The 13,567-nt window shown below is 45.1% G+C and overlaps 1 protein-coding gene across 2 annotated transcripts in view; it reads left to right on the top strand.

Annotated features, from left to right (window-relative positions):
• Positions 1 to 13,567, top strand: part of slit2 (slit homolog 2 (Drosophila)) — a 164,763-nt gene that overhangs the window by 83,187 nt on the left and 68,009 nt on the right. For both annotated transcript variants that reach the window (XM_064337515.1, XM_064337514.1), the window contains exon 5: positions 11,725 to 11,796. In XM_064337515.1, coding sequence (XP_064193585.1) covers positions 11,725 to 11,796 — 72 coding nt within the window. The remainder of the gene's footprint in view (positions 1 to 11,724; positions 11,797 to 13,567) is intronic.

Below are 13,567 nucleotides of genomic sequence, written 5' to 3'. Positions count from 1 at the left end.
AAACGTGCGCCAAGCCGCCCGCGACAGAGTGTTCTCTGCAAGTATTTGCAACCTTTGCACAATCGCTCGGAGATTAATCGAAGCTTCTGGTAAACAGAGCATTCTGGTTTTTTGTGCCAAAACGATCGCTCTGCAAGATACATTGTTATGTTAGCTGTGCCATGCGAAAGATTCAGTTTACTTTAAAGGATGAGGACATGTGCAGAAGTCCAGCAGAGATAACATGTGAAAAGGACAATTGGATATGACGAGACAGAGTTAAAAAGGTCTTATTCAGACACATACCACACCTCCATATATTTTTCCCACTGCTCTAATTTCACGTAAAGCAAACGGGTGATGTCTGAGAAGCCGTGCATGTGTGGGTGTGTGTTTGTTTGTAGTTTTACAGTGTGAGGAGCCATTTTCTATCACAGGGCCACACTGAGGACTACAGGTCTCTGCAATGCGCTTTGCATGAAGCTACTGTAGCTGGTCTTATTCACGGCCTAGGTAACACATTTGAGCAAGTCTCAACTTTTATTTTTATTTTTTTGTATACGCTCACAAGTATATATGTGTGTGCGTGTACATGTGCATGTGTGAGTGTACAGGTGTGTGTGTGTGCGCGTGTGTGTGTGTGTGTGCTTGTGTTTGCTTGCGTGTGTGCATGTGTAAGTGTGCAGATGTGTGTGTGTGTGTGTGTGTGTGTGTGCAGATGTGTGTGTGTGTGTGTGTGTGTGTGTGTGTGTGTCAGTGTGCAGATATGTGTGTGTGTGTGTGTGTGTGTGTGAGTGTGCAGATATGTGTGTGTGTGTGTGTGTGTATACCGATACAGATGAATCGCAGATAAAGATTCGCGCCACGTTTAGGGAAGCATCGTTTGAATTCCTGCCCCATCCAGCCAGCCCATAAATGACACCCTGTCCCCTCCATCACTCTCACCTTCCACACCACTCAGCAGCCTCCCCCCCCCCACACCGCCCCCCCTGCACCCCCGACAGAGACACAGCCCTAAGACCTGTGCATTACTTAGCATTCACCCCTAGCCTCATCATCCAACGCCTGCACGCTAAATATGCAGCGCCTAGCACACTCTCTGTCAGTGCTGCCAAGCGCTGTCAGTGCTGCCAACTGACCTCCACCTACACTCAGGCTTGCCAGTCATTCCGCTTTTGGAACCGAAAGAATGCCCGGTTTTCAAAATATTTGTACATGTCACAGTTCGTTGTCCGTTCAGAGTAATAGACAAAATAAATGTATCGTAGGTTTTAAAATGCTCCCCATTCTGATAATGTTCCGATAACCCCCCCCCCCGCCCCCCCCACATCCTTGTTCATGATCCCAGCAGTGCGTGTTCTCCGGTTTTGAGAGATTCTGAATCTGGCAACCCTAGGCCACACCCCTCTCTCTCCAGAGAGAGGCCCTTGCACGCCCCATCCTCCTCTTTAAAACGGCGATCTGGCTACGGGGCACGGGTTTTGGGCATGTGCGACCAATCTACTCCTCTTCAGAAGGACGGCCAAAATTTCTCCTGGCGTGTCCAATGGGCCCCTGGCTGGGGCCCCGTGCCTTTCTGCTCGATCCGTCTCAGGAAATGACTTTAAATTCCATTCATAAAAAAAAGTTACCCCAAATGTTCCAACGAGGATATTTCAATCCATGAATTGAATGTCAGTTCATTTCCTGGATTGACAGAATCGAAATGGTATTTGCCCCCTAACTCGAGGCATGACACGGATGTTATGGGCCTTTTAGGACATTATTCAATGGAACTTGAAAGGACACAATAATGGTTCAGTCTCCTGTCTCTCCACACACTTAAATGGCATGGTAGTGTCAATAAAGGTTCATTTTTTGGGAAAGTCTGTAGTTGAAGAACAGAGGAGACAGCTAAAGAACTTACCTGTCTGTTTACATTATCGACCCAGGCATGAGGCTGGAGTCCGTCTGACTGTAATATTGACTCATATAAATTCTAGTGATTCAGTTTCTTTTTTTTTAAATTTCTTCGCACTCAAGCTGAAATTCAATCACCATTTGTCCTTAACTTTGACTTACGAGCCTGGCAAGTCAGTTTTAAAAACCCCTGCGCTCTGTTTGTGAAGAACTAAAAAAAACATTCCCTTTAACCATTTGTCAAAGTTAAGGTAAAATGTTGGTTGAATGCTGGGCAGTTTGGCAAAGGTATGCGTTGCATTTGCTGATCTTGCCTATAATGTGTTTCATTTAAGTTAAATTTAAGGACAAATGTTGATTGAATGCAGACCTTAACATCCTTCTCACATTTAAGCTAAGCTGAATATTTTGGCTAAATCTGCCTGTTTGCGCCTATTGAGATCTGACGGTCACAGCTGACCAGTGCATTCGTGCTGCTCTCCTGGCGGACTGAGGTGCTGGCCGATCCTGGCACCTGGTTGGGCCGAGGAAGAGGAGCAGGGTCGCTAGGGCATCAAAACCAATGTCAGACTGCTGGGGGGGGCGGGTGGTGTGTATTTCTAGGTGACTTGTGAGGACCGTGTGTCACACTGCCCAATGAAGATCGATGTCCCCAGGGTGCCGGCAGAGCGGCGGCGGCCCTGATTAATACCCATCAGCCCCGGCCCGGCTGCAGTCCTTAAATCAATTGTGGGCCCGTCCCGTGGCAGATGGCGGTTATTCCTCTTCCAGGAATAATGCGCGGTAACGCGAAGCGCGAATGATAGACGGTCCTAACTGAAAACCGGAGGTAACGGCAGCTTTGTTTCCACACGGGACAGTGTTGTGCTGCAGGTCAGAATCAGAGTCTGTGCGATTCGCTCGAACAACTTTCAACTTCGATTCGTTATGATGTGTAGTAAGCACTTTTTTAAAAAGTGGTAGTGCCCATGTACATTGTGTCTGTGGGTGCTGTGTGTGCGTACGTACGTGCCTGTGTGAATTTTATGTGCGTGTGTGTATATATGTGTATGAGTGCGTGGGCTGTATGTCTGTGTGTGTCTAAATTCAGTTTGTCCTATCCATGGTCTGTACTCTTGATTCTGGGGGGCGGAGCCAAGGTGTGACAGATGGACAGTGTGGCTCCGCCCCTCTTCATACCGCTGGACAGCAGGACCATTATGGCTGCACAGCCATACACTCCCGGGGGAATGTATCCCACAATGCCTTCAGGTCTGATTTCCATGGTCAGGTTAAAACATATACATTAATTTTTTTTTTTTTTTTACCAGTTTGATTTCAAATTAGAAGCAGGTAACTCAATTTGAGATACATGAAGCAAAGCCGTCTTTACAAATCCGGAGACTGTGCGGAAGTTATTATCATTATGAAAATGGTTCTGCATCCGTCTGTGCTACATTGCGAGCCAGGCCAGACTATTGCATTTCACATGCAAAGGCAAATTCAATAAGCTTCAGCAGTAATATGATTGGAAAGTAAAATATGTATGCTTAAATAAAACATTTCGCGCGGTTTAATTTTGACTTTGGGCCGCAGCGAAAGTGGCATTTCGAAAAAGGGATGCGGGCATGAGCGCATCAATAATGCAATAGTCAGATTATATTATCTGCAGAAAATTCAGCCTTTTTATCTAAAATGAATGATAACGTGTCACGATCAGTTCTTCAAAGGGCACCTTGTGCTTTTCTCCCAAAATTATCAGGAAGTTTCCCCCCGACTATTCTCATTTAACATGTGTACCTAATTTGAGCTTGACATACATTTGACATTTTCTTGGCGAAAGTATTAATATTGTATTCTCTGTTCAGTGAAACGAAAATAGATTTGTGAATGATTGTCGAAGACGAACAAATTCTTGAATATTAATTGTTGAACCAGTCTTATTTTTGTTATCACAGAATTGTTCATTAATACACCTCATATTATTATTATATTAGTATTATTATTATTAGTAGTAGTAGTAGTAGTAGTAGTGGTGGTAGTACAAGAGGATTACTCAAAAATACCTAATTTCATACCAGTCTTGAATACTTACAACAAATGCTCACTTTCTTCTAGCTTGTGTTATAATGTTGTGTTATAATGATCTAAAGAACAAAGCAGCTTCTTTTTTAATGCAAGTCATTCCACACACACTTCTCCATGCAGTACATGTATTCTCTGGACATGAACCTTTACTTACATCAGTTGGTGTATGATGAAATACAGTGAAACATGGGAGGGAGGAAAATGCCTTTCAAAATAATCATTAAAAAGCAAAAAAAAAAAAAAAAAAAGTGAAGACATACTGACAGTAATCCACAGCTGCAAAAGAGCTCTGTTTTAAAAGAAAAACAGAAATGAATTATTTATTAAAAAAAAAAAAAAGAATTATAATAGGTCTGGAATGACAGGGCTGCATCATTGTGACATCACAAGACGCAGATTGTAACCATTGGGTAACCATCTGTGGTGTCATAATGGGCTCCTGTGAGGGGATTGGTTGCTCCAGAAGCTCAATGTCACGGAGTTCCTCTATCTCCTCTGTTCATCCGCCCTGGTTCCTGTTAGGAACCTCTTCCCTGACATACATGACATGCACTTCCTGTCAATCCTCCTACAGTCAGCTTTTACTGTACTCCCTAATTACACATCAGCAAATAATATAAAATAAATACATTTTCACTTTTCAGTCTTAGAAGTGTGTGCTTATCAAAAAAGACAAAAACACACAGATGCTGAATAACACACTAGTTTTCTCCCGGGAATTTTGGCTGCAAAGAAATGTTATTATAACTGAATGTGTAGTGGAGTTCAGCCTTTTTATTTGGGTGTAGTGATCTCTAAATATTGCTTTTTTTATTCATGTTTTGTAAAAACTACTGTAATGACTTAGCTGAATAGTAACTTGCTTCTGATTTCTAATAACATGAACTTTCTGATCTGTTCTTCTGTAGTGCGGGCAGCCCACTATACTAATTCAGAGCTTTTCTTGTTATGTCCTTAGGTTTCAAAGCTATGGAACATTGTGTCTTCCATTTAACGTTCTCACGGAGGGGTCTGTCTGGAGACAGTTGGAAATATTCTGTCTCAATTTGCTTAATGTCCTCAAAACTGGCAGCGTGGATATTAAATTGGTTACACGGGCCTACTTTTTTTTGTTGTTGTTCCATGCAACCCTGGCTAGAACTCTAATATCAATGTCCTTTGTGTGTATTTTTAAAAGCGAATTTAAGTATCAGATTTTTTACTGTTTTATGCATAACGATGTCTTTATCGACTGCCAAGCTCACAATATCGCGTACGAAATGTGAAATCTCGGGATACAGCCCGCTGTGATCTGATTGAGCGGACCCGGGTGCAGGAGTTCCGTGACATGAACACATGCTCATATCCAAGCGGACATGGAACTGATTAGATGAGTATTTTAATATTTATGCAGCAGAGCCCGACGGGACGGGCCCGGCCCGTGATATCTGCTGGAGTCTCGTATTAAAATGCTTTTTCGGGACCGTTTCCCAGGCTGCGTGATCAGTGGAGGAACCGTCACCCCCGCTAACCCACGCCAGGCGATGACACGAAAAAACCCGCCTTGATCAGCGAGAAAAAAAAACACCCTCTGTGACTCACATCACTCTTGTCCAATGACACTTTACCATTTTTTATTTATTCGTTTTTTTTCCCCGAAATGAGCGAGGAGAGCGTAGTTAATCCGACGTCTTCAGACGACGTCTGAATCTCATTTGTCCGCGCGGCGAGGTGATTACAAATTGATTTTCGTTGGCGAGGTCGCTATGAAATGGGCCGGGGGGGCCGATATGAAGTTAGTTCAGAAATATCTGTTTTAAAGGCCAGAATACATAACGAGAGGCTTAATTCTATTACTTGCGCCGACCGCACCACTAATGCAGGACATGTTTATTGACACGTGGAATGGCTTACTTCAGTACTGATTACTGGGCAGAACCACAGATAAGAATGCTTGGCTCAGGAGTACATTTCCAAAAGTGTAGGTCTAATTGCCAAAATACATATTTGAGAGCATACACACATGCGCGGTGTGCTTTGGCTGTTTAATATCAGTCTAGCTTTGTCTCTTGGCACGATTCAGTGTTTGCCTTAACTGATAGCATGCAGCGTATTTTATAAAATATTATTAATTATCAATGCTGTATCAGGCATTTTGATAACCAAGGAAATTCATTTAGAGCATAAGATATCTAACATTTTGTACTGTTTTTACTCTTGTCCGTCTTTAAATAGCAGTCCTTGCATTAACTATAACCCAGCTAATCTCTGCACATTTTTATATTGCGGCATATTGTGTTTGCCGTAAAGATTGTGTATTAAAAAATGCACTCGTTTTCCTCAGTGACACTCGACTTTCATAAGTGTCAAAAAAAGATGATATTTCCCCTCTCGTGCCTGCGAGGATCTGAAATGAGATGACTGGCTCTCGAGTCGTCTGGATTGTCTCAGTCTGTTACCCTCTGCTTTTTCGTGCCTTGATTTCAGGTCAGACCGCAACCATTTCCATATGTCTTATGTTGTCTTAGATCTCTGCGATTTCCACAACCATCTGTTCAGGTTACGTCGTCCCTAGACTCGTAACTGTGATTTCAGACGCAGCTATTTGTTAGTCTTGTGAGAGAGGGCGTCGCAGGGTATGACATTAAGGTGAGCGGCCAAGGTTTCCAAACTAAAACAGCAGGTACTTTTTCTCTGAGTCATGAGTCTAAAATTTGGAGAATCCAAATGAGTGATATTTTGGGAATTGCTGGGGGTCTGGAAAATTTGTGGGGTGGGGGGGTTGAAAGATCAAACTTTCCAAACTAATCTATTTGCCATTTGTGGGGAACTCATCATCTAAAACTGATTACCCAGCCCATTTACTTTCGTAGAAATACGTAAGCTGGGTGTGTGAGTGCGTGACCTCTGCGTGACCTCTGTGTGACCTCTGTGAGCGAGTCTCACGCCTGATGCAGGAGAGTTGAGCTCTCTGCAAGTCTCTTAACGCCAAACAGAGAACGCGGTGAGAGAGACGACTGCTGTAAGTTAACGTTAGCGGTAGCGTGGAGGACAGTGTTTTGACCTTGGCATGACCTTCAGCAAGGCACAGTGCTCTCTGGGAGATGGGTGTAGGCGGCTGGGTCACAGTGGCAGGTACATTACATTACGTTTATTTGGCAGATGCTTTTATCCAAAGCGACATATACAATAAGTGCATACCCAAGGTCACTGGAACAACTACAAAACACAGGCCTCAATAAAATACGATACTCATTGTGTCACAGTTATCCATAGCCAAGAACAAATTAAGTCCAGTTCACACAGTAAGCGTAGGCTAGGTCAGAGAGTAATGTTAAGTCAAACTAGGAGGCATGGCAACAAGCTACGACATCAAGATGACGATACAAGTGCAGTACATGTAATACAAGTGCAGGACATGTAATGTGCAAGTGGTACAGGAGGTACAAGTAGAGTTGAGTGTCAATTCATATTTCTAGCAGTTGGCGGTAACTCCTGCTAACGATTTTTTCTGGATTCTGATTTCTTGCCTGAGCTGTCACACAGCGCCCCAGTTGAGTAAGACACTTTTTTCTCTCTCTCTTTTTTTCTTTTTCTCTCTCTCTCTTTTTTTTCTCGCCTGCCGGCTGCTCCCAGTGTTATAGCTTCTTTCAGGGCAGAGTTTGACAGCCGCCATTAAAATGGCCGCCCTTCCCAGCTTAATGAAGCGGCCAATAAAAGATAAGAGAGCCCCTAAATACACGTTATTTGAGCCCTGGAAACGTGACTCTCGCGGTCCCCCTGCCATCCATTTCCTGGCCTGCCGTCATGGCAGCCTCCGCGGCTCTCACGGCCACCATTGTGTGTCAAATTACACCCATAAATCACTGTTATTGTAATAGGAAAAGACACCGTGCTCTTTGTCAAGTGACGTTTGCCCACGCTTATTTTTTATTTTTTTTATTTTTTATGATTAATTATTTTGCCCTGGTGTGAACAACTGATGTATGACATAATTTATGCTTCTTATTATTCTGCTCTTTCTCATATTCATCCGTGCTGAAATAAAAGCCAGGATTCAATTAAAAAATTTGTCCTTAATGTTTAAAGTGCAGGTGGTTGTGCTTTTATGAACAAACAGCGTTTCGCAATAACCAAAACTAAGCCAGCAGTCTGATTTTGTGAAGAAGAAGAAGAAAAAAAACCTGCTTGTATTCAATTTGTGAGTCAATGTCAAGGACAAATGCTGATTGAATCCTGGCCAAAGTGTATGCAGAATTCAAACAGGCACCTGGCATTTTGATTGAATGTGTTGGTTAAGTCGTTCAGACAGTGCGGTGGGTCTTGGGTTACTGTCGACTGCCTAAAAGAGCTATGAAGCGCTATGGTTCATCTAAGATGTTGGCATTCTGTTTTTCCACCTGCATTGTGTGAAATAGTCCAGAGGCCCAGGTTAAAAGGGAAGGTCAAAAAAGATTTTCCCCCGAAAAATCAACTTCAGGGCTGGCAGACATCGATCTCCCAGGGCATTCACAGTGAAAGACACCCGGGAAAATGAAAATGTTTATTTTCGCTGCAGAAGATTTGATTCGTGGTCGAGGCACACGGTGCTACACGCCGTAGCCAAGCCAAGCTCTCAGAGCACAGACATGTGGGTGTATTAGTGAAGAAGACAAGGTTACCACTGCTCAGCTCAGGCTCGCTGGAAGCCAGGAACAGGAACAGGAACTCCACCGTGAGAGAAACGCTTAGGCCAGCTGTTTGAAAAAAGAGTCAAAAAGGAGGAGGAGCCAAACCTGCTTCATCTTCATCTCGTCGTCGTCTCGCTTTTCATTATGGAAGCACCTCGAAGGGGGGTGGGGGGGCAATTGCATCACGGTTAAATTACAGGTTTCTAGATAAAATAATGAAAAAATGATAAAGGAAAAAAAATGTATATATATATTTTTTTTTGGAGGCTGTTATTACCTGCCGTTGTTGCAGCTCCTTGGAGACGGAATAAATAAACAGCGGTGTGAGTATTAAACCCGCTCTGAGCGTTTCTGTCACGCCGGAGAGGATGAACAGGAGGCCGTTTTGTTGTGTTTATTGGCAGAAGCCGTGGTTTTTGGATTAACTGCCCCCCCTACCCCCCGTTGATTTAATTGTCCGCTTTGGCCATGCTTCCTGATCCCTTATAATAAGAAGGCATCTCTTAATCAGTTATGGTCATTACAGCTTAATGCCACAAAACTGCCAGCTATGTACCTCCCAGACCCCACTGCTCTCTCTCTCTCTCTCTCTCTCTCTCTCTCTCTTGCTCTCTCTCTCTCTCTCTCTCTCTCTCTCTCTCTTCCCCTCCTTCTCCTCCCTCTCTCTCTCTCTCTCTCTCTCTCTCTCTCTCTCGCTCTCTCTCTCTCTCTCTCTCTCTCTCTCTCTCTGCATTCCAGTGAGGTTTGTTGACGTTGCAGTCGTGCTAAAACAGTCACTGGAACAGCAGCTGTCCGCAATGATAACTCCGGTCCCTGTTTTTCGTCTCGGCCTGTTTATTTTTTCATTTTTCATCCTTTGTTCGTAGATTTATTAGATTTTTTTTTTTTTTATCACGGGAGAATGTTACAGCAGAGCTGTGTGGCTAACGTTGGCAGGGACCGTTTGTCTTCGGGATTCGAAGAACTCGCGCTAAGCACCAGGAATTAGCTGATTGCCATTTCCCAGGTGAAAGGGCCTGATTGATTGGCCAATCGAAAACGCGGAGGGGGCGGGGGTTAGGCTGACGGGGGGGCTGAAGGAGTCTGCCGATGAGATCAGCGTGTTGCCATGGCGGCGGACCTGTCCGTCACGCGAGGTCAGCGGGTGCCAGCCTCAGCCGTCGCTCGTCCCTCTAATCATTCTTTCACAGCCGAGCGTCACTTACTGCTGCCTTGTGGGAAAATATGTACAATCCAGGGGAAGGATCTGATTGGACGGCTGCATTTGTGAGCCGGCCTTGCTCAGCCTGCCAGCTGAACTCTGTTAGACGGTGTTCAGCGAGGGGAACTGTTACTCTCCGTGAGCTTGTTTCTCATTGGTCGAGGCTGACGCATCACACGAGACCTAAAATAGGGGGACGAGTAGCTAGTGGCATCACACCACGATGCAGCTGAGGTTATTACAGAGGCAGTGCTACCCCCAGTGCTACCAAGCCTGTGATTCTCTTTCCAGCTTCCACTGTAGTTCTTTTTATTTATTTTTTTATTTTTAACTACAGAACGTAAATCTAGGCCGTAAAAAAAAACTCACCTGCTGTTTTCTGCACAGCCACCCGGCTGTTTCTTTCCCCCACTTGCTGCAGTAGTTTGGTGCTGTGCCTCCCCGCAGTTGGAATAAATAAATCTCACATAACCCTCCTCTCTTTCTTTATTTATATTTTTATTTTTCGGGTTTTTTTTGCCCAATGCGTGTTTTTGTCTCGGCGCTCGGGTCCTGTCGCGGACGCCGCCCAGCGAACGGCTTCTCCCCCCCGGCGCTGAATTCGCGCGGCGCGGTTCTGTGCTGTTGAGCCTCCGCGCGGTTTCATCCCGCGTACGCGCCGGCTTCCAGCGATAAACCCCGCCCCCGCGCGGCCTCGCGGGAGAACGGTAACGGCTGTTCTCCACGCTAAAAATTACACTGTGTGCGCTCCAAGCTTCCCAGTTCTGAAGAAATACTCTCCCTGCGGCAGGAACATTTTAAACAACTCCTTTTATCCAGAAAAGAAAAAAAAATGCTAAATTAATTGCAAACTCCAATTATGTTGTTTAGCGCCAAATGATAACTGTGTGGTAACATAACGATGGTTTTTTTTCTTCAGGAACCGTAAAAACAAAACAGGCTTGTTTTGACGTGAAACAAATGTTTATCGTTTAAATTTTTTTCTGTTTTAATCTCGTCAGACAAAATATACCTTAGAGAGAAGAAGAAATATATAGGTCTCGTAAAATAATGTCCGCGTTGAATTTACGAATCAAGCAATCTGGGAAGATGGAGCAAGATGCATAAACCTGGAGTGTATTGGAGAATTGCATTTACATTTTTATAAGCTATGTTCTACACTCGCATGCATATTATTAATACAGAATCGCATATTTAATCATGCACTACCTGTATAGTTTTTTTTTTGCACATGAAAATGCAGGCAGTTTTTTTAAATTAAATTTTGAATGTAATTTTTGGTTAATAATTAAACAAACCAAAACAAAAAAAAAAGCATAAATGCATTAATTAATTAAGTTACTGATATTCCCATAATTTTTCAGTTTGGCTCATAGCAAGCATCCTGCAAAAAGGAGTTCCACATTCCACCCCCCCCCCCCCTTTTCTTTAAATCAAGTCCCCACAGCGAGTGGCGACCCGTATGTCACCCCCGAGCCGGCGCTGGATTTCAGATTTATCGCCGGGGCGCAGCCGTATTCTTATTTTCCCACATTACGGAAAAGGGCCCCGGAAAATGAAATCACGGCGAACATGTTGTTTCCCCTTTTTCCCTTTCGCGTGCGCTCGCGAGCCAGCCTTTGGGTCAGGCAGTGCTCACGGACGCACTCACAGGCTGGACACGGAGTGCATTCTCATTCACAGAGTCACGAAAGGCATATTTTGGACACTTTTTTGTGACTGTGCCACATAACCCACGGAGAGCCACTGTGGCCAGTACAGTGCGTGAACGGAGACGCGCTTCGATGTGTCTTTGTGTTTGCTTGACTGTGTCCTTTTTTCGTGCGCCGAAGAAGTTGCACGCATGCTAAATTCAATTTCTCTTTCTCCCCTTTTCTTTTCTTTTCTTCTCCTCTTTTTTCTCTTTTTCTTTTCTTCTTCCCGTTTCAGAGACCTGAGCGAGAACCAGATCCAAGGGATCCCGAGGAAGGCCTTCCGAGGAGCGGTGGAGATCAAGAACCTGTGAGTGTCGAGCGCGCTCGCGGCCAATAAAGTTTTTAATTAACGCCGTTTTGTGACCCGTCGTGCAAACGGAGCCGTTTCCGGTTGGTCGGCTTGACGTGAAGCCACCGGTCTCTTCAGAGGACATCGAGGTGGAGATAAGAGCACTTCCACGAGCAGACAGACGGGGCTTGGACAGGCCTTCTGCAGCTACGTCCAGAACAGGAATGGACATTACGTTATATTACTGGCATTTAGCAGACGCTCTTATCCAGAGTGACTTACACAACATTTTACACTGCATTTACATTGCATCCATTTATACAGCTGGATATATGCTGAAGCAATGCAGGTTAAGTACCTTGCTCAAGGGTACAACGGCAGTGTCCTACCGGGGAATCGAACCTGCGACCTTTAGGTTACGAGACCAGTTCCTTACCCACTGTGCTACACTGCCGTACAATAAGGATTTCGATGATGCGGATGAAAATGCTGACAGTGCATATTTCCCTTTTTCTCCTCTCAAAAGAACAGGGCCATCCTCGAATGGCTGAGCAAGACCAGTGGCATGTCAGATGGAAATGGAAACAGAACAAGTTTGCGTTTGGGGTTCTTTTCGTTAGAACTCCATGCTGCACACCGTTCCGGTTGATTCAGGTTCCTTTCACTAGAACTCTGCCTGAGATGAGAGTAAACTCTGCTTGAGATACTCTATCGATGTTGATTTTTCCGTGTAGCGGTTAGGCCCACGTTGCGTGGAGTCCGTGAGACTTTGTGCTAAAAGACAGTGCCGTGTTGAGGCTGCTGTGTGAGGCAGTCGTGTTCAGGTGGTCGTGTTAAGGTGATTGTGTTCAGACAGTCATGTTTAGGCAGTCATATTCAGGCGGCCATGTTCAGTCAGCCATGATCAGGCGGTTCCAGGTGGATGTGTTCAGGTGGTCGTGTTGAGGTGATTGTGTTAAGGTGATTGTGTTCAGACAGTCGTGTTTAGGCAGTCGTATTCAGACGGTTGTGTTGAGGCGGCCGTGGTATCCGAACGTCTGACTCGACTGCTTCTTTGCTCAGTTTGTCTGTGTTCGTCGCTCCCTCCTCCCCTCCTCTGATTCATCCCCCGATTGGCGAAATAAAAGAGAGGAAATAAAACCGTCCGGCGGCGAGCTCCGCCGTCCTCTCCTTCCCCGACGTGGCGGAATAAAATATACGGTCTGAACACTTCTGAAGTCACGGCGTGTGCGTCGGCTTATGTGCGATTTTTATGGGCGGGCCGGACGAGAGAGTTTTTTAAAACCTGTCACTCCTGACGACGCGTCTGTATTTTTCCAGACCTGAGGACGGCTTGAGAATTCGCAAACGAGCAGCGTTCCGTCCGTCTCGATTTCCATCGCGCGCTTTCAGCGGACGTCGACCGTGTGCGCTACGCAGCGCGCTGCAGGTGCGCTAGTGCTACCTGCGGTGCACCGGAGGTGGCCGAAGAGCGTTTGGAAAGCTTGGTACCTCGTACAGCCCTTAGCCAGTCGGACACGGGAGGAACGGGCTCGTGTTTTGGGCTAGTTTTCTGTTTTGAGCTCTTGTCCTCGTGCGCTATAATATTGGTAATTAGAAATCTTTTGTCCTCCGGCGTTTTGGGCTGGCTGTCGGCATTGAAACCCGGCACTTAGCGCACGTCGATTGATTCGGCTTGGCTAATTTGATAACACAGCCGTGGTCGAAAGCGCACATTAATTGCCGCAATAGGCTTTGTCAAACCCCCACATCCTAATTGTTATGTACAGTACAGCACTGGGGAAACTGA

This window comes from Anguilla rostrata, chromosome 5, assembly GCF_018555375.3.
Source record: "Anguilla rostrata isolate EN2019 chromosome 5, ASM1855537v3, whole genome shotgun sequence".
NCBI lineage: Eukaryota > Metazoa > Chordata > Actinopteri > Anguilliformes > Anguillidae > Anguilla > Anguilla rostrata.
This window is presented reverse-complemented; position numbering and strand designations above follow the sequence as displayed.